The 22151-nt window shown below is 42.5% G+C and overlaps 1 protein-coding gene across 1 annotated transcript in view; it reads left to right on the top strand.

Annotated features, from left to right (window-relative positions):
- plppr4b (phospholipid phosphatase related 4b) overlaps window positions 1-22151 on the top strand; it is a 48244-nt gene that overhangs the window by 21359 nt on the left and 4734 nt on the right. Inside the window, exons 2-6 of the mRNA XM_074693371.1 lie at window positions 1772-1957; window positions 7177-7306; window positions 7466-7661; window positions 18040-18097; window positions 18690-18863. Of these exons, the coding sequence (XP_074549472.1) occupies window positions 1772-1957; window positions 7177-7306; window positions 7466-7661; window positions 18040-18097; window positions 18690-18863 (744 nt within the window). The remainder of the gene's footprint in view (window positions 1-1771; window positions 1958-7176; window positions 7307-7465; window positions 7662-18039; window positions 18098-18689; window positions 18864-22151) is intronic.

The following is a 22151-nucleotide window of genomic DNA, read 5'->3' as shown; positions in this document are numbered from 1 at the left end:
CTTCATGACATAGACTGGTTGTCTGTGCTTCATGACATTGACATGGACTGGTTGTCTGTGCTTCATGACATAGACCGGTTGTCTGTGCTTCATTACATAGACCGGTTGTCTGTGCTTCATGACATGGACTGGTTGTCTGTGCTTCATGACATAGACCGGTTGTCTGTGCTTCATTACATAGACCGGTTGTCTGTGCTTCATGACATGGACTGGTTGTCTGTGCTTCATGACATGGACTGGTTGTCTGTGCGTCATGACATAGACAGGTTGTCTGTGCTTCATGACATGGACTGGTTGTCTGTGCTTCATGACATGGACTGGTTGTCAGTGCTTCATGACATGGACTGGTTGTCTGTGCGTCATGACATAGACAGGTTGTCTGTGCTTCATGACATGGACTGGTTGTCAGTGCTTCATGACATGGACTGGTTGTCTGTGCGTCATGACATAGACTGGTTGTCTGTGCTCTGTATGTCACTGTGGAGCCTTTTTAGCTAACTCTGTGTTAACACTCATTACACAGTATTTTGTTTGGTGCATTCTGTGGTACACAGGAAGCCCATCTGTAGTGTGGAGCACCAGCATGTGTCATGCAGCACACAGACAAAGTGATGATTTAAAATGAATCAAATTACTAAACTCATGAGACTTGAACCAATATTGTTAGCCCAGCATAAAGCAGCTATTAAAAAAAACAGTTTGTGTGTGACCAATTAAAACAGCTTTGTTAAGTTGGACCAAAAGTTTGTTTTTACACTGCAGTGTAATTAAAGTCCAATACTTTTAGCATTGATGTTGAATCTGCTTAAACCTCTTAAGTTCATCATGACTCAAATCATTTGAGTGCAGTTTCTTGCCTCAATTTCAACACAGTGTAGATCTTGGCAAAAGTTTCAGTTTCAGTTTGATTGAATTAACAAATAACTTCTGGGTTAACAATGCAGATCAAAGGATGGGTATTCTAAAAACACATAATTATTGAAACTATGAGTGACTTAGATACCTCATAGCAAAACCAAAAATGTAACACTTCACTGGCCTAACATTGGAAGTTTGACATGGGGGATATGCTGTGTGGCCTCTGCTACACAGTGTAGGAAAAGTGAATATTGTTGGTCAGGACCTCTCAGCTCTACAGCTCTGGTTTCTCAGGGCTCCTAACAGGATTAAATGACCACTGCTGAAACACTCCAGACTCACATGGCACATTTGCTCTGTGGCTGTGAAAGGTCAGTGTTGTGAGCCATTCAGCATGTCTGAGGCCGTAACTGTCATGAGCAGGAGCACAGACCACTGGAGCTGTTTCATTTATTGAAGTGTGAGAGGAACACCAGCTTTGATACTCTTTAATTCTTCACATTGAACTGCTGTGTTTTGATTGTTTTTTATGATTATTAGCTCTCACGGTGGCTGTTACACACATGAGCGAGATGAATCCATTTGTTCTTATTGCTGTTTGGAGAGTTGGCTCAGTCGTTTCCAGTGGTGCTCAGTGTGAGCTGTTCATTCCACATGTCTTCCTCCATAACCTTCAGCTCCATCCTCACCCCCCTCAGTCATGCAAACAATTTTCCACACTTTGGCCCTCATTATCAAATCAAATTAACATGGTTATTCAACCATAGGTTTATGGGGACACTCACAACTCTCGCAGCCTGTTTATCTATTTATTTATTCATTGGCAATCTGTTATAGTTCCTCCTGCTGCAGCTGTTTATGACTTTGAACTAACTTCTATCTCTGCCTCTTCTTCTGTCATGTCTGTGGATAGCTGCCCATCTTGGTCTCCTCAGTGGTCAGCCTCTACTTCCTGGAGTGGACAGATCTGTTTAAGCCGGTGAAGTCTGGGTTCAACTGCCATGACCGCAGCCTGAGCCTGCCCTACATCGACCCAAACCATGAGGTCATCCCCCTGCTGATGCTCCTGAGCCTGGCCTTCGCTGGACCTGCCATCACGGTAAAAGATCCAAATGTCGAGGCATACAAACAAAAATGAAACAGTCTGGACTTTGAACTAAAGCCTTGTTTCCACCAAGTGGTCCAGTTTGGTACAGGTTGGATCAGTAAAACCTGATCCTGTTTGTATTTCCACAGCCAACTGTGCCCTTCTTAGTAGGCGGCATGTAAACCAGATACCGATAGTTGTGTCAGCTATGTTATAGCATGACAGCATAGCAGCAGGACACAGTGTACCCCACTAATAAATCCAACGAAGAAGAAAAAACAGACAGTAAACAAAGCAATGATGGAAGACATCCAGCAATTCATCTTCTTTGTGATTGGCGTGTAGCTCTTTGTTACAGAGTGCAAACATGGCAGGGTTATGTGTTGTTCTTTATCACCACCATCCCAAGTAAGGATTTTTTCAACCAATCAATGAACTGCAGTGCTTTTAGCTCCTCCTTCTGGGGTCAGATCGGTATGTCTGACACCCCCAACAGAAGGGTACCAAAAAGTGGGACGTTACAGGTTGGTAACTTGGAGATCTGTCCCAGTTTTAGTCAAAGAAAATGCCACAAAATGCCTGCTGTACTGAGACAATCTGAACTGAACTACTTAATGGAAACAGGTTTAACTGCACCTGGCTTAGAAAGGACCACATGGATACAAGTAAGCAGCATTTTATTCATAAAGCACCTTTAAATCTCTAGTTTACAGACCGTTTACAAGCACAAAAAAAAGGTGACAAAAAGTCAGAAAACAAGTGCAAATATCAATCAGCACTAAACAAGTGTAGAGCTGAGATAGGGGTTATAAGAGGGTTTGTCTGCGCGGATGCAGGGATGAAAAGAAGATCTAGGTTAGATGATCTGAGAGGAGGAGGAGCACAATGTGTGGAATGAGGACTTCAGAAATGTAAATGGGGCTGAGACTGTGTAGTGACTTGTAAGTGATTAACGCTATCTTGGGATTAATTCTGAACTGAACTGAACTGGAAGCCAGTGAAGTGATGCGAGGACAGGGAAGAAAGGGGACTAACGGGGTTGGTTTTTAGTTGACAATCTAACAACTGTTTTTTGGTAATGTCAGCAGCCTACAACACTGTTTGAGAACAACTTTTTATAAGCCCATCAGCAATCACAGGAAGTGCTGACAGCTGAGTCTATGTCTATACCATTAATATCAAACACATTAAGTAGTAAAATAACCAGCATGGACAGCAAACATAAAAATAAGCAAATCAATGTCATCAGCAAATGAATGAGGTACTTTCAGATATTGTGAAGCTCTGTCACAGCTGTGTAATCTTTATTACACTGCATTTTAAAATTGACCAACATAGCATAGCCCATCAACACATTTCATTTATTAACACAAAACACACTGTAAAAACCACTAGATACACGGTCTGTGCCATGGAGCACAGACAGCCAGTCTGCGCCATGGAGCACAGAAATGCTGTGCGTGTGCTTAACATTACCATGAAAGTACGCTGTCACGGTTGGGATTCCTGCAGAAACATGTGGGTCTCTTGTGATCTCAGGTATCCAGCTGCTTTGGGCGCTGCCCTGCACTGTGTGTGGCACGGCGCTCCAATATGAATTGGCATGTGCCCAAAATCCACGGAACTGCGCTACGCTCACGCTTTATGTGTGAATTAGGGGTAATGCTAATATGGGGTTTGGACGTTTGGCTTGACCACACCTTCGATGTGGAGACAAAAAAATCCACCGATAATAATGTAGCTTTCACATCCTCCTTACGTGTCTTCATTCCTGGTTGTATTCAGCTGTGTGTTCCAGCTTTAGGTGGTGGAACATGTTTGTGGTGTTGCCACCCTTCGTGGTAATAGTTCTCTTACACATTTTGCATTTAATGTGTTTTGCTGCGTGTCTTATCTTTGGTCAACTAAACCATCTCCACATCACTGAGGGAGCTCCTCTCTTAGGCACTAAATTCTCATGTGAGGATGAAGTTGATGCTGCCATGCTACTTTCACTGTCAGCCATTTTTGTTTTCTACACAGCAGGGAGCATCGTACATCATTGCTGTACATATCTGCACTGTAAATATCATGAAATGACAAATTTATATCATCAAAAAAATAATACTGGTATTATTGTAGACAGTATGATATGGCACACCCCTAATTGGCATAGTACTTGAAAAACATTCAGGTTGTTATTTCACAGATAATTTTATAACTTTACAGTTTTGAATACTATGTTTGAAAAACAGAAAAAAACACTTAATAAACTTGTGGTTATTAACCAAAAAATTAGTTGTTTTTTTTACAGTGCAGAGAATGGATGAGTCATGTGCTTAATGTGGCAGATGATGTTGGGCCTACTCTTGATATTATTCACACCACTGAAGGTGATACTTTGGTTCAAGGTGTTTGTCACACCCTCATTAAGGTAGTAACCTAAAGGCTTCACAACATCACAGCTGGATGAGTGAGAGCTCAGCATGAGTCTGACTGGAAACAGCTTCAGAGAGTGGGAGTGTTGTTTCCAGGGACTAAAGGTGGGAACAATATCATCTACAATGAATACAACAACACTGAGTATCAACAGTTTCTGACCACAGATACAACCAGTGGAAAATGTCCTTTTATAAAGAGCAGTAATAATTAATCCCCATGAAGAGATGTCCTTTAATTTTTAACACAGGTATTAAGTGTTGTGTGGGTTTTGAGGCAAAGAAAAATTGAAATGGACACAAAGAATCAATATTTAGTCTTAGAAAGAAAAATCTTGAGTTCCAGGAAAACATTGCAGAGAAAGTCTGATGTACAGCTCTTAGATAAATGCTTCTTTAGTGAGAATTATAAGAACAATGTGTCAGTTTCAGTATTATGCAGATCCCTAAAGTCCCTCTAAATACTCCTAATCCCTCTCTCTGTCCATCACAGTGTCCTCTTTTACTCTTTCTCTATCCATTGCTGTTCACCTTGGTGATTTAGCACTGTATATTACTATCATAATGTTTCTCATGCCCTGTAGGAATCTGTTTTCTTGGATACACGGATGTTGCAGGTAGCCAGGCGTCCCCCTGTGTTAGCATGTGTCCTGTCAGGAGGAGGATGTTTTTGTTTGTATGAAGGTATCACACAAACAGGATGTGTCTCAGCCAGCTCTTTGCTCACATAAAGGTCAAGCTTCAGGACACCGCCCACAAAAAGCAGCCTTTGCTGGTTGGCTACATCGATCAGATGTGACAATGTTCAGTGAGTGTGATCAAACTTTAGGCTCCTCTCATACAAATGACTGCTGTCAAAAGGAGTTTATTCAATGCAGTAATAAAAACACTATGACAATACTGTTTAGAGTCCAATTTTGTGTATACCAGGGTTAGTTTGTCTGCTGTCACCCTACGTAGCCAGAGAATCAGGAAAGTTGACAGCCCTGCACAATCCCTCAGTGACAGGCAGCTTATCGAATCCATAAAGTGCTGCCTGGGACTTCTGAAGTGTGCGATAAATCAGGAAACCGCCAGCTCCCAACAGCAGAAAGCCTGTTATCATAATTCCAAATATGTAAAAAAAAATTCAACATCCTCAACGAAAAAGGATCCACAGGAATACGGTCCTCCAGGTCTCCCAGGAGTTGATCGTTTACTAGGGGTGTAAATCACCAGTTTCATGACAATAGGATACCATATCGATTCTTTGGACAATGATATGTTATTTGCCGATATCACAAAGTCCGTCACGATACGATACGATGCGATGCGATGCGATGCGATGCGATGCGATGCGATGCGATGCGATGCGATGCGATGCGATGCGATGCGATGCGATGCGATGCGATACGATACGATACGATTCAGGGGCCTTCGATCGATTTAAGACGATATAATGTCCTCACTGAACACAATCAGCAGCATTTCACCTGAGGAAAGAAAGAAATACAAAACAATTTTGATAGTTTTTTTTACTGAAATGTGGAACGATGTGCTGACCTTTGGGTATAACAGTTTGTAGAGGATTATAGCCATCTGTATGATCTAATTATGTTTTAAAATTAAAACTGCTTAAATTCAGGTAAGGTGCTTTTTTTCCCCCACAGTTACCTTATGGGTCTGACTGTTAAACTGTAATGTTTGATCATTATATCAAGTAATGATGCAACACTATAATTAAAAATGACTGATTACATAAACTTTATTATTGACCTCCAACATTTGATCATTTTCTATCAAACCAAAAATGTGAAGCTTTGATTTTAATTAAACCCAAACATTTCTATTGTTCAAAATTAGAACTATCAACTTAACGAACTTAACATTGATAGTTTTTTTTTTACTCTGATGCCTGATAACCACAGTTTGTATGTCAGTGTGATCAGACTTTGTTTCACTGTGTAATAGTTGATGTGGAGGAGAAATGACACTAAGCTCTCGCCGTTTTACTTTTTAACTATATGAAGTTTCATGAATCAGTGCGCTACAAAATCAAATTATGAGATAACTCATTGCATGATGATGTATGCATCCTCTGCAGTCAGGTCGACCGTATCTTACAGGAGAGCTGTTTTATGATTGGCCGATATGTCTGGCTCCCTTTTAGCTCTGTGATGCTAACACGCTCGCCTACAGCGGTGTGACTCGGTGGGCGCAAAACAGGACATTTTACAGCAGGAGAAATATCAGGCGTGGCGTGTCAGAGAGTGAAAAGGTTCAAATGTGAGTCTCATACGCTGAGTGCGTGAGGCTTGAGAGGAAACTTCAGAACGACTTGCAGTTGGACGGAAACGGACATGCGTGTCCCGTTCGGATTTCAAAATAAAGGCGTACATTTAAGACCATGATGTTGATCGATGTTTCGACTTTCCATCGATTTGATTGGATCATTGCTTAACCAATCGATGTATCGATCTATATCGGATCATTACACCCCTATCGTATACCCTGCAAACATTCTGCTGGGGCAGGCGGGCTCCCCTTTACCCAGTTTCCTTGTTGAGAAAATTGGATCAATTGTGTTAAGAGACCAGCTGATCAAATCCATGGTTTTAGCTTTTGGATAGGATACAAAGAGAGTCTCTGATAGTTCAGACAGAGACATACCAAGAGCAAGCAGGGCAGATAGGGAGGAGGGGTCTAGAAGAAAAGCGTCCGCCTTCATTGAGAGCAGAAAAGAAAAACTGGCTGTTGACTGTTAAAGTAGTCATCAACATGATCAAAATAAAGATTCAATCATTCAAAATGTGTGAATGACGTGTGTGTTAACAGATAATGATCGGAGAGGCCATCCTGTTCTGCTGTCTGTCCCGGAGGAAGAGTGGTGTTGGTGCTGAGGCAAACATCAACGCTGCCGGCTGCAACTTCAACTCCTTCATACGCAGAGCTGTCCGCTTTGTTGGTACGTGGCCCTTTCCCTCTTTGACACACGCTAACCTCACGGTTCCCTTTCATCAGTTAACTTAAAACCTGATGAGTGCGTGTTCTGAAAAGAGACACCAAATTTTAAAAGAAGTCACCTTTCTGCCTCTATCTGCATAACTTCCTCTTCTGTCCTCAGGTGTTCATGCTTTTGGTCTATGTGCCACGGCGCTCATCACAGACATCCTCCAGCTCATGACGGGCTACCCAACACCGTACTTCCTCACTGTGTGTAAACCCAACTACACCACGCTCAATGTCAGCTGTGAGCAGAACCCCTACGTCATGGAGGACATCTGCTCGGGAGCTGACCCCACAGCCATCAACCAGGGCAGGTGAGGAGACCCTCTGAGGGATCGGTGGGGCTAAAAGAAATCGAGACTTCAGGATGCTGTTGGACTAACTGGGGAATGAAAACGGGGAAAGGGAGTGTTGATAAACAACCCCTCTCAACCTTTGGTCTCTAATGTGAAAGTGTTAAATCTAAGTGAAAGCAAAAAATGGTTTAGTTTTCTGATGATTCATTGGTAGAATTTGCCCATTTAAGTCCTGCAAATAGATGCATTTTGAACTCCACAATCAAGATGAATCGTTGCTCTGCTAACCCCTCTTTTCACAGAAATGTATAAATAATTCAGCGACATAAATCTGAGCATCATCAAAGTTTAATCAAAGCAGAAAGAGCAGAGAGCAACACCTACGGACAGTCAGTCTCCATCTGCACAACATAATAACACTAAACATTTATTTATGAAATCCTATCATAGCAAACAATCACAACACTCATATCATACTGTAGATTTACATTTTTGTGCATCCTTTCATAGGCAGAAGAAGAACTTTAGCCTCATTACTATGCTCTGCTTTGATGTCAGTGAACAATCTGCTGATTGTTGTTTTTTTGTTTGTGAGTTTCATAAAAGTACAAGCCAGAATAGATTATTTTGGTCACAGGGAAGGAGGTCGATAGAGATCGAGGAGAGCTTTTGATGTTTGTGTTAGTTATGCAGAAAAGAAGGTTAGGAACACTTGCAACCAGTGCACTCATGCAAGACTGTTTATGAAACCTAGATCCCATTTTGCATTCCACGAGTTTAAGTTGGGTGAAAACAGAAAAGTCTGCATAGTGTTACCAAATGGGATTTGTGATTTCAGTGTGAAGCAGCATCTGTCTGAGCAGAGAGGGTTTTGTTGGCCGAGCCAGGTTTCTGAGCGTGTTTTGGAACAGTGTGTGAATGTTAAAGATTCAGACTTGTGCTGCTGCTGTTTTATTTTGCAGGAGTTAAGTTACATCATGCTTTTCTCTGTCTCTCCCTCTCAACTCCACACTTATCTTTGACACCACTTTAACACACAGACAGCTGCTTTTTGTCCCTCTCCATCCTCCACCTTCAGTGTGACCTCTCCTCATGTGTGTATTTTTATATTGTTCAGTCATGTTTCTGTCTGTTTCTCTCCACAAATGTTAAAGAAAACAATATTTAGAAATAGAGGTGTGAAAAATAGAAGTTTGAAGCCATGGAGGTGGAGAAATCAGACGTATGAGTCACAGGCTACAGGAGGTGAGAGCTGTGCCCAGTGTGGCACACACCCTCTGCCTTGACACTCAGGCCATCGTTGCACACATGAAGCAGCTGGTCAGTGCTGTGTCTGGGCTGACAGTGACTGTCGATGCCCTTGCAAAAGGCTGGAGGTCATTCAGTAGCAGTGGTGAAGAAGGTTCATCTCCTACACTCTCTGGAGATTCTGCATATAGGCAAACATGCTAAGTGGATTGTGTGTGCTATTTAGCTCATTTGACAGACACATTCCTCGGTGCACCTGGTTAGTAAATCAGCTTAGCATGTGCTATCAAGTTTGCACATGTTTTTATTCATGCAAACCTGTGATAGATCAGGCCCTCATTTTTCAATTTAAGTGTATATATAAGAGACTGCATTGAACTTTCAAAAACAATAAAGCAGAAAAGTTGTCTTCAATCAAATAGTTATTTCTTAGTGAACCATACTGTAACATGATAAATCAAGATAATATCATACTGTGACTTAGAGGTTGGGCGGTATACAGGTTTTATCACAGTCACCAGTTTCATAAGTTGCCATGAAATGAATTTTGCAATTCCGTAATTACCGCGGTAAAGCATTGTTACACATAATTTAGTCCAAGTAGTGGTTAATCTATGTGAGAAGACATTTTTCTGCCACAGCCATTCTGAAAATACACATTTAAGACCAGTAGCACCGAGTCAGTCACGTGACAAAGTAAACATTTACCGCGTGCAGGAAGCGAAACAGCTGGTGTGCATGATGATAGCTACCATGTTTTGGACACAGGCTGTACATTGCTATAGGTAAGAGTCTATGGTCAAACCTAAAAACCTAAAATGTGATATGACCATTTTTTAACCAAAGTAGTGACATCAAAATATACATCTAGTAGCAAACTAATACTGTAGTTTACGGACTGTGAGCCGGGACATTTTTTCACATGCTTTAAACCCTGTGGCTTAAACAACAGTGCCGTTAATTTATGATTTTTTACAGTCTAACAAGTTTCATAGCCTTGTAGCATTAAAACCAATACATTTTTCGACTATTTTCGTTAGCAATAAAATAAGTGCCAATGAAAAATATGAGTTTTGCCAAGTTTTGACAGAGTTTAGGCATAAATAGCCAGCCTGCTCTGGTGCGTCCAACGAAGTGGTGGTTGTGATGTCAGCAGGTGTTTCTGCTGATGGGAAAGGGACAACAAACGTTGTGCTTGTTTGCTATAACTTTGTTTTTACCCTTCTTTTTGACCAATAAACATGTAGATACAAAATGTCTTTGATAGACTCTGAGCATGAAGCCTGAGCGCTGTCCAACGCCACATCATGTTGTTTTGTTGGGACAGGTTGTTGCTTTTACTCCTTGTAAGTGATGATGATAAATAACCTCAAACAGCATTGAATGATTTAAGAATCCTATCTTGGATTGATAAAGCTGTAGACCGAGCACCTCAAAAGTTTTTTTTTTTTTGTTGTAGGTTCAGGCTGAGTCTGAACTGTCGCCCTCTGTTCTTCAGTCAAAATCACCAATCTGTCTGCATCTCTGTGTCTGTCTGTTTGTTGTCTGAAAAACATATAGCCTTGGAAAAAAACATGTCAACGAAATGTTCTATCTCATGCCACAGCCGTCTGTATCAGACGTGTAAGATCAGAAATCTTAAGTGCATCATTTGACAACCTTACAGGCTCCAGAAAACACACACAACATAAATTTAGGAAAACTCATGGAATTGAAAACTAGTAATGTTAACTTTAACACATTTATTGGCATTTAAAATGTTACTAGTTAATTGCTCATCCTTTTTGATAAAATGCAAAAAGTTGCTTTTTTCTTAAAGTATTCTTCTTCCCTCAGACCCAGTTTACTCACCAGTACAGTCACTTTAAGCTTGAAATGGGACAAGTTGCTCTATCAAAAGCCCATTGTGGGCAAAGGCCTTTTTATAACTCAGTATCAGATATTTTCCACCATCTAGGTAGGACGTGTACACTTATAACTCAGAACAGTCAGAATTGTGTTTTGAAAAGAATTCCATTTTTAAATGTCAGAAAACTGCGATATAATACTGTTATTGCAATATGAAGGAAAAATACTGTGATGGGGGATGTAGGGGACATTGAGTCTGAATGGACTTTGTTCCGTGCATCCATTGTTGAGGCGGCTGATCGGAGCTGTGGCCGTAAGGTGGTTGGTGCCTGTCGGGGCGGCAACACCCGAACCCGCTGGTGGACACCAGTGGTGAGGGATGCCGTCCAGCTGAAGAAGGAGTCCTATCGTGCCTTTTTGGCGTGTGGGACTCCTGAGGCAGCAGACAGGTATCGACAGGCCAAGCGGAATGCAGCTTCGGCGGTCACTGAGGCAAAAACCCGGACATGGGAGGAGTTCGGTGAGGCCATGGAGAACGACTTCCGGACAGCTTCGAAGAGGTTCTGGACCACCATCCGGCATCTCAGGAGGGGGAAGCAGTGCACTGTAAACACTGTGCTCAGTGGAGACGGTGCGCTGCTGACCTCGACTCGGGATGTTGTGGATCGGTGGAAGGAATACTTCGAAGACCTCCTCAATCCCACCGGCACGTCTTCCTTGGAGGAAGCAGGGTCTGGGAATGATGGGGTGGGCTCGTCCATCTCTGGGGTCGAAGTCGCCGAGGTGGTTAAAAAGCTCCTCGGTGGCAGGGCCCCGGGGGTGGATGAGATCCGCCCAGAGTTCCTTAAGGCCCTGGATGTTGTGGGTCTGTCGTGGCTGACACGACTTTGCAACATCGCGTGGACATCGGGGGTAGTGCCTCTGGATTGGCAGACCGGGGTGGTGGTCCCCCTTTTTAAGAAGGGGGACCGGAGGGTGTGTTCCAACTACAGGGGGATCACACTCCTCAGCCTCCCTGGTAAGGTCTATTCGGGGGTACTGGAGAGGAGGGTCCGTAAGATCGTCGAACCTCGGATTCAGGAGGAGCAATGTGGTTTTCGTCCTGGCCGTGGAACTGTGGACCAGCTCTATACCCTCAGCAGGGTTCTTGAGGGTGCATGGGAGTTTGCCCAACCTGTCCACATGTGTTTTGTGGACTTGGAGAAGGCATTCGACCGTGTCTCTCGGGGAGTCCTGTGGGGGGTTCTCCGGGAGTATGGGGTGTCGGGCTGCTTGTTACGAGCCGTCCGTTCCCTGTACGACCGGTGCCAGAGCTTGGTCCGCATTGCTGGCAGTAAGTCGGACTCGTTTCCAGTGAGGGTTGGACTCCGCCAGGGCTGCCCTTTGTCACCGATTCTGTTCATAACTTTTATGGACAGAATTTCTAGGCGCAGCCAGGGTGTCGAGGGGGTCCAGTTTGGTGACCTCAGGATTGGATCACTGCTTTTTGCAGATGATGTGGTCCTGTTGGCTTCATCAAGCTGTGACCTTCAACTCTCTCTGGAGGGGTTCGCAGTCCAGTGTGAAGCGGCTGGGATGAGAATCAGCACCTCCAAATCCGAGTCCATGGTCCTCAGCCGGAAAAGGGTGGACTGCCCTCTCCGGGTCGGGGATGAGATCCTGCCCCAAGTGGAGGAGTTTAAGTATCTCGGGGTCTTGTTCACGAGTGAGGGAAGGATGGAGCGAGAGATCGGCAGGCGGATCGGTGCGGCGTCCGCAGTAATGCGGACTCTGCACAGGTCTGTCGTGGCGAAGAGGGAGCTGAGCCGGAAGGCGAAGCTCTCTGTTTACCGGTCGATCTTCGTTCCCACCCTCACCTATGGTCATGAGCTTTGGGTAGTGACCGAAAGAACAAGATCGCGGGTACAAGCGGCCGAAATGAGCTTCCTCCGTAGGGTGGCCGGGCTCTCCCTTAGAGATAGGGTGAGAAGCTCGGCTATCCGGGAGGAGCTCGGAGTAGAGCTGCTACTCCTCCGCGTTGAGAGGAGCCAGATGAGGTGGCTCGGGCATCTGATGAGGATGCCTCCCGGACGCCTCCCTGGTGAGGTGTTCAGGGCACGTCCCACCGGGAGGAGACCCCGGGGCAGACCCAGGACACGCTGGAGAGACTACATCTCTCGGCTGGCCTGGGAACGTCTTGGGATCCCCCCGGAAGAGCTGGCCGAAGTGGCTAGGGAGAGGGAAGTCTGGGCTTCCCTGCTTAGGCTGCTGCCCCCGCGACCCGACCCCGGATAAGCGGAAGAAGATGGATGGATGGAAATACTGTGATATAAATTATTTTCTTACTTATTGATCATAATGGACAAACGCATGAGAAAGTTAAACTCTTAACTATTCACTGAGATCATTTAGCAAACCTAAAGCTACAGTTTCATATCTCCACAGCTTGAGGAAAAGGACATGTTTCTGTGTCATGGTACATCTCAGTTTTCTGCACAGAGACCCAGGATGATAATCAAAAGTCCTCTGGTTGGAGCAGGTTCAGTCTTCAACACTAAGTCTGTCTGATTGTTGCCTCTTTGTTTAAAGCCTGAGTGTATTAAACTGATTAAAGCAGCACCATAATGGAGATTACTTTGAAATAACTGTACATCTCCTTTGGGTCGCATGTGTGTGTGAGAGAGTGTGAGGCAGCAGACAGCACAGGGATGTGAACCAGGAGGATGAGGCTAGGTTTGACCCAAGCATTTGGCACACACAGATTTGAATGCGGAGAATGGGGGTCTAAATATAACCCACCGCTCCTGGCATAAACACTGTCTTCTGCTCTCTCTGTGGCAGCTTAAGCTTCAGTCTTGTTTCCAGGGCAGCATGGAAAGCTGTTTCACTGCAGTGATTGTGTACCAGGGGTATTATTAACCTATTTTAACTGCCGCTACCTCCTGACTAAGAAAAGGCGCCATACCTAAGTAATCCCTTTAAGCTAGACAAAACGTGTGTTTTCATAGGATGAACTTTTCAGAGAGCTGTTTGAACTCAGGAATATAATCCCTTGTTCTTCGGCCTTGAAATTTTGTTCCCAAGCAACAGTTCCTTGGAAAGTGTCTCTGAGGAGCTGTCTCTGTCTGATTGTCAGAGTTAGCTGTGTTTGAATCACTTTAATCAAACGCAAACACGACAGTGCCTCAGCAGGTGTGTCACTTCCTTTTTCCATGATTTGTCTTTTTTCATCTATTCTGAAGTTTTATGAAGACGTTGCCTTAAACTTGATACCTTGATGTCTACTCACTATCTTACAGCATGCTGTTCAGGAAAATGAGGAAAAGTCAGGAAATGATTAGTCATTGCAAACAACAGATGTAAAGTGCTAAAGCCTTTTACGTAGCATGTCACATCTCAGCACCATCAGTGTTGACTGATCCTGTTCACACACAGCTGGAACAGCCATCAGGAGCAGCTCAGGGACCAGTGTCCAAAGCAAACTTCAGCATGTGGACAGTGAGACCTGACCCTGTGAGACCTGACCCTGACCCTTTGATAGGCATGCTGACCTCATACAACATAATATGATCACCAAAAAAAAGTAGTAACAGCTCATTATACACTAAATGTGTTTATTGATGAAGCACCTAAAGATTTCAGACCAGCTAGCAGCCCTTTTTAATACCTCCTATGGAGCCAGATCAGCGTCATAATTCATAAATGCAAGAAACTGCATGTGTGTACATGCATCCACATATGCGTGAGTCAACCCAGAAATGTATAAACAGATCTGCAAATGTGTAAACTGATCCATAAATGTCAATTCGGAGGCCTGCCTCTTATACTTATACTATATGGCGCTACCCGAGTAGCTGCCTGTTGCAGCAGCTCTCTCGTCTTTGTCCGTTTCTTGTAATTTCTTCGTCTCTTTTTCGTAATCTTTGTATTTGGAGTGGATCATCACTTTGTATGGTTCATTGTCGGTCACGGACACCAAACTTTTTGTGGCTTCGGCGGTATTTTTTACTACTTTTCTCCTGTGTTTGTCTGGAGATCCTACATGTAACCATGGCTGCATTGTTTACATGCGAAATTAGCCGTTAGCAGCCTGTAGCATGTCAATGCTAACTAGTGTAGGGCTTGATGATTTCCCTCGAGCTGAGGAGGAGGAGGTGAGGACGACGTGCTGGTTCTCGGATGTGAGCTGGGAGGTGACGACGTGGACCTGTCCTTCCATCCATCCTTGTTGGGAACGTGGGATCTAGCCCCGGGGGATGGACGAGCTAGCTGTGCTAACCCAGCGGCATCGTGCTGTTCACGGACGTGGCTGATGGAGCAGACATCGGACGCCGCGACACATCGGAGGAGCTTCGCCTGCTGTGAGCAGACAGGATCCAGGAGACAGAGACTGAACAGACTGCTGGGGAGGCTTGGTCCTGGACCCTGTGGAGGTGGAGACTGGCAGGGCTGGAGAGTGGTGGACGAGTGGTGGACGGGATGTCGTCATCTAATTTCTTATGGACATTTTTGCACTTTCTATACTCTTTCTTACTTTTGTTTTCTTAAATGCTGCGGTGACTCCTGAATTTCCCCTCGGGGATAAATAAAGTATTTTCTATTCTATTCTATTCTATTCTATTCTATTCTATTCTATACAGCTTATGGACAGGTTTTAGTTATGATTTCACTGTGAGGTACACTGTAAGTATTTCTGAATCGAAGATGCAACAGTGATCACATTATAACACACCCTCGAATCTATGCAACTGTGATTGGCTGAAAAGGAGGGAGACATCTGATTGGCTACAGGCTTTCCCTGATGAAAACAATGCATTTGTGGATTTACGCACGTCAGGGAAGTCTCAAAAACCCACACACAAATGCAGCAAGGTTCACAAATGACAAACTACTTTTTGTACCTCTGTGAATCCTTCTGTGTGCATTTGTAGATTCACACATGCATTTGTGAATATTTTACACATTTGCGAATCAGCTTACATATTTGTGGATTGACTCAAATATTTGTTGATCAGGTTACGCATTTGTGGATGCATTTATACACTCACATATTTTGCATTTTTAAAATTTTGACACTGATATGGCTCCATATCTCCCCTCACAAAAAGACTGAGAAGCTTTGAGACCAGAACAAGAGATTCCAGAACTACATGTCAAGCTTTAGCAGTCAGATTAATGATCTAACAGTCAGAGAGGGGTTTGAAAAGCCTTCATAAGGTTGGAATAGTCATATAAATGGCTTAAATAGTCATACAAAGAGTTTCATGATTATAAACACATTTGTAATATTAAAGATTTTAGTAGTCATTTGTTGGCTTTATTTGATTGTGTTAAGGTTTAAACCCTAATAAATGAAGAGAACCTTTAAATATTCATAAAACTTTTTGCAACTATTAAATTGAACATATTAGATTTGAAAAGTCATATGGGTTTTAATTGAAATCTGAAGATTTTAGAGTCAAATTAAGGTTTCAGTAGTCAAATATAGGTTTTAATTTGAAATATTGAGGTTTTCATATTTATATTAAGGGTTTCAAAATTTTATAAATTTAACATTTTTAAAAAGGTTTCTTTAAATTGTATAAAGGCTTTAAATGATCATATTAGATTTAATAGACAAATGTTTTTTTGTCATACAAATTTTTTCTTTTTTTTTTTTTGACTCCTTCAAATATTGTGATTTTGGGTAGTCATCCTAAAGTTTAACTAGTTTCTATATATATTTTTTTAAGTTTTTAATAAATATATAAAGGTATTAAAATTCATAATTAGATTTAAATGGTCATAAAAAAGTTTCAGTAACCATACTAAGGTGTTATTAGTCATGAAAGAATATGTATATAAAGTTTTTTATAAGCATAAAAAGTATTTGATAGTGAAATGTGGTTTTGGATGGTTAAATAAAGGATTGATAAATATTTTAAAGTTGTAAAAGTCATATAAGGTTTCAGTGGTAATAGTAAAGGAGCTGTGAGGAGTTTCTAGGTGATCTAGATATATGCCTTATCATAATCCACACTTTGAATGAGATTATCAGCTCCAGTATGGGTTAATTCTTAGTGTTATTTCTGAGCTCAGGGGTTGGGTTGGCACGTCAGAGTCCCCATGACAACACCACACCGGCCGTGTTTTTCTCTGCTGGAGGGATTCTTCAGATTAGTGGAGTCTTTATTGCTAGCACTAAAGCTAGCTTTTCCAGCAAGTCCTCACAGCTTTTTAAGGTTTTAATAGTCATATAGAGGTTTCAGTTATCATATTTGTTTTAATTATGAATCTTTGTCCTTTTCATGTCTATGTGCTTAATTTTATGGTTAGTCTTACTGCTACAAACCCATCCACAGGATCCTCAGTATTTATTTTCCCTTGGTTTTGTTTATCTTATCTTACCATCAGATGAATTTTATGTTGTTGTTTCAGTCCACTGCTGGATTCTTTTGGTACATTATCTTATTCTGTAGTCTGTGGTTTGATGATTGTGTTTTCATCAGCATGTGATGCTCACTGAAACATTTTCCATTCAACAACGCTGCTGTGTCAGCGAAGTATTGAAATCTCACTGGTTTATTCATTTATTTAATGGTTCACCTACATCATGTTTAAAGACATGCATTTTTTTCAGCAATAAGTCCAAGAACATTTGCAGTATGTGTTTTTATTTCCATGGAAGTGGGTTACTTAATGCAGAAATACTGCTATCAGTTTACTTGGACATGAAATTTTTATTGCTCCAGATGTTGTAAATGCTGGTTAAAGGAGGAGAATACTCAACTGTACAACATGCACCAGGCACGCACACACACAAACACACACACAGCGGTATGCATATGTCAAAGCACACACATTCATCCCCACACATGCAGAGTCAGGAGTAAAGATGAGAGCTGGTTGGAGGAGAAAGTACCAAGAGTTGTCAGAAGTAGGTCACTGGATTGGAGCCGCTGAGAAAGTGGGCCACAGGTTCACTTTCATCATGACGCTCACACTCCAGCTCCTGATACTACTCTGCAGTGTGTGTGGCAGGGGACGAGGCGTTCACACTGTCTGTTTGTGTATTCCTGTTTGTTAAGCTCTGCTTCATTGAGACCTCGTGACCTCGTAAACTTCTAAAAAGGCTTTTTATGTGAAGAAAAGACAGGAGAACATGAAAGATGCCTCTCATTTGGTTCGGTAGATCTACCCATAAGACCCAGCTGTGTGTGCGTGGTGGTTCTGGAGATACCTCATTATGCTTGTGTTTTATAGGCAGTTGTTACAGCGTCTCTCTGCTGTTGACTCACATTCACATGGGCTGAGTCTATTTCTGTTCTTTCATCTCTTGCAGAAAATCCTTCCCGTCACAGCACGCCACCCTCGCATCCTTTGCAGCTGTCTATGTTTCTGTGAGTAATAGTTTGAGCCCACACAAACACTGAACCCCGCTCAACCTCCCATGAACAGCGCCTAATAAAACAACTTGAGCTAGCAAATGGAAACATTCGGTGCTGGATGATTGGATCAGCTCAGGTTCAGTTTTCTGCTTGAGCCTTTTCTCTGCACTGGAGAAGTCATACTAATCTCAAATTTTGGGCTTTTCAAGAACAAGTAACAAATACCAGCAGGTACCTGGAGGAAAAAAGGAATATATAGATAGTTCTCATGTAGGAACTACAAAGGAGAGGTCTTTAAGGGGGAAAACTAACATCTCCACATGTATTTGTTTGTACAACACTCATTTCTAATTGACTTACTGGAAAAAGTAAAACAGAAAATCTCTGAGCTTCTCACTGGATAATTAAAGACATCCTGTTATGATCCACATCAAACATTAACCAATGATCTTTCCCCGGCGCAGTAGTGTTGTGCTGGAGGTGACACAGACGTAGTACACTGGCAATAGTCGCAGCTGCTCTAAAGACAATGAGGCTGTGTGCTCTGAATCCAGTCTGATGGCAAAAAAGGGGAGAAGTCAGCTGATGTGTCATGTGTCCTCAGATGTACTTCAACAGCACGCTGACAGATTCATCCAAGCTGCTCAAGCCCCTGCTGGTCTTCTCCTTCATTATCTGTGCCATCATCTGTGGTCTGACCCGGATTATCCAGTACAAGAACCATGCCATAGACGTCTACCTGGGCTTCCTGCTGGGAGGCGCCATCGCTGTCTATCTGGTAAGAGACTCCGAAAACTGTGGTTATTCTGTTACTGTTTGTTCTCTGATCAGTACTGGCACTGGTCTTCAGGTCTGCTGAGCTCACGGTTTCAGAACAACTGCCTGAAACAATCCAGGTGTGAATACGCCCTAAATCACAGCTCATCCAGAGCGAGAGAAAGTCTGTGTTAGTGGAAAAGGCTTCATACCGCCAGTTTAAGCTTTCTAAAACTTGTACTGATTAAGGTAGGGGTCTTCAACCTGCGCCTCATGTGGCTCTTTGGCCGCGTTTCCACCAAGCAGACCGGTTTGGTTTGTCTCGGTACGGCATGCATTTTGTAGCATTTCCACTGACTTATCCCTGGACAGATTCCCAAAAACCGGGACGAGCTGGCCCACTTTTTCGGGACCCCTCCGTATGGGTGCCAGACTGAACCAATCCACCCTCGGAAGGTGGAGCTACAACACTGCAGACCGATGATTGGTCAAAGGAATCGTCACTTAGCCCAACAGCGGCTGCATTTCTCCTGGCGGCACACAGACTTCTCTGAAACAAAGATTGATTACACTTTGTATCAAAGAGCTACATGACAATCACAGAGAGGACGAAATGCTGCATGACTTCCATCTATGCCCTTTGTTCACTGTGTTGCATTTTTCTTCTTCATTGGATTTATTATCAGGTAAACTGTGTCGCACTGCTACAGTATCACACTATTATTTAACAGTTGTGGCTTTTAGCATCCAGCTTACACACCGCCCACCACGAGAGGGCACAGTTTGCTTTGGAAACGCAAATTGGATCAGGCTTAACTGTACCAAACCGAGCCAAACTGTACTTAACTGACCCGAACTGCTTGGTGGAAACGCGGCTTTTGACTCCTCTGCAGTGGCTCCTTGTAGCTTTGAAAAAATATTATTGAAATAAAGATTTTTTATTTTTCTCACAGAGGGTATTGATGATTAAAGACATTGACACTAAATTAATCTTGCGTTAACATTTTGTTGAACTAAATATTCATCACATCTGTCAATAAAGCCTCTACTTCACCTCCTCCATCATCAACAGCCCACCAACTTTCCATGCACCTGTGGCTAACCTCAAGTTTTACAGCCCTGGGAAGATAACTACATCAACAAGAAGAGAAATCTGGAAGAAAATACAGGTTTTAATTCTGTGTGGATGGACTCATTTAACTGCCAATGGGCCAGTTTAATATACAGCTTAACATGTGGCAAAAAATATATCATAAAACAAAATATGATGGGTTGGGGAATATATGGTATCCAATCAAAGAATTCCTTCAAAAATTTTAAAATATTTGCAAATTTATTAAGTTTCAATTTTTTTTCACTTTTATTTTTAAATTATTTTTACACCCTTGTCCTTATTTCTTTCTTTTTAGGGTCCTCGGCCTGAGCCAGGGCACCTTCTAGCAAGGGCTAGAAGGTGCCCTCGGCCGAAGGCCGAGGGCACTATTGTATTCCGTCCGTTTCTTTTTTCTTATTATTCCACAGGCTCCGAAAACGCAAATTAGACCTGCTTAACATACTCAAAAACTCACCAAAATTGGCACGCACCTCACAATTGCGAAAAATTGCGTAATGATACCAAACATGACCCCCGACATCCCATAATAAGCTCAATAGCGCCACCTAGGCACACGCTAAGGGCCCTAGCTCGGGCCAGGAATGTCGTAGAGAGATGAAACCAACACCAAAACGCTCGTGTCATCGAGACGCAAAAATCATACGCTGCTACCCTGGACCTATCTCCAACAGGAAGCCGGCTATTTGCCTCACAAAATAAAAAAAAAATTTTTTTAACCCTTTCTGCAAAAATTTTCTCCTCTGAAACCAAAAATGGTACAGGTTTGAGACTACCATCACATGACAGACCAGACCCTGCTCTACAAAAGTTGTGAAGGAAGTTGTTGTTTCGGGCCCGGTTTTCGAATGGCGAGCCCTCAAAGTCGCCGACCGCTTTTGGCCAATTTAGGATTTCTCCATGTTAGCAGATGAGGAGAACAGATTTCAGGTCAAAACACTCACTACTAGTACTTCTACTAGTGCCGCATTTGGGCCTCTAGACAAAAAACTAAAAGTCATAGAGCTTTAAAAATTACATGGTTGGATTCCTGACAAAATTCTCTACAACCATATGATATTTTTACACAGATTAAGCCAACATTGTGGCCTACAGGACAAGTAGTTGGGAAGTTTCTCTAAAATACAAAATCCATTTCTAGTACTTTTCCACCGGTGTTGTGACGCATTTGTGCTTCTAGTGAAAAAAGTATAACTCGTACTGCTTTAAAAATGCCAAAAATGGATTCCTCACAAGCCCTTCTATCAAATATGATATTTTTGACACAGATTGGGGTAAAATTGTGGACTCTGTGAGGATTTTTTTACATTAGATGGCTGATAAACTCTCCCTCCAGCCTGTAGTCACACTCGTGTCACGCTAATTAGAATTCCACGCATGCAGGTGGTGATGTCATTCAGCATAGCAGAGGATACGTTGCCATGGTATCAACTGATTCCCTGACATCCCATAATATTCTCTCAGAACCACAAGGCTCACTTCCACCTATGCACAGCAAAACAGCCCTAACTGGGGCTAGGAATGTCCTAGAAAGATGAAACAAATGCCAAAATGTTCGTCTCAGTTTGATGGACACATTGGAGGGAAAACCGGCAGGAGCCCGAGGACCCGTCTAACGCTGCTTGCAGCTTTAATTTTTTCTTTTTTTTACATTTTTGCAATTAAAAAAAAAAAAGATTAATTATCACATCACACCTAGAATTGCATAAATTCAAAACACTTCTTGTTTAGATAACTATGTAGTGGAGTGTAAATGTGTAGAAACTTCATAGTCTATTGTAAAGGGTTAGGGTTAGGGTTAGGGTTAGGGTTTGCACCTTACAAAGCAGAACCAGCTACACTTTGTGTAGATATCTGAGGATCCTGCTTTGTCCAGCATGTAATGATCTTGACCAAATCAGCATCAGGACCAGTTTGTTTATGTTTGTTTATGTTTATTAGATTTTGCACTATAAAAGATACATAAGATCAAACTGTAAATATTAAGAAAAAAACAAAGAAATGTGTCAGGAGATGTCAAGAAGCCATTAGGCTTATTCAAAGGACCTCACCTTTCTTTAAGAAAAAGAGACATCAGAGAACAATCAAGATTTCAGTAGAAACACAAAGTAATACAAGCAAACATGTGTTCAACCAATATGTGAAGAAACAAAAGAAATAGTAACACTCAACAGTAAAACAAACATAAACAGATTTAAC

The sequence above is a fragment of the Halichoeres trimaculatus genome, unplaced genomic scaffold (genome assembly GCF_033239565.1).
Source record: "Halichoeres trimaculatus isolate MK-OKI-2021-1 unplaced genomic scaffold, fHalTri1.1 fHalTri1_scaffold_18, whole genome shotgun sequence".
Lineage (NCBI taxonomy): Eukaryota > Metazoa > Chordata > Actinopteri > Labriformes > Labridae > Halichoeres > Halichoeres trimaculatus.
The sequence above is the reverse complement of the archived record's forward strand: the minus strand, read 5'-3'. Positions and strand labels throughout refer to the sequence as shown.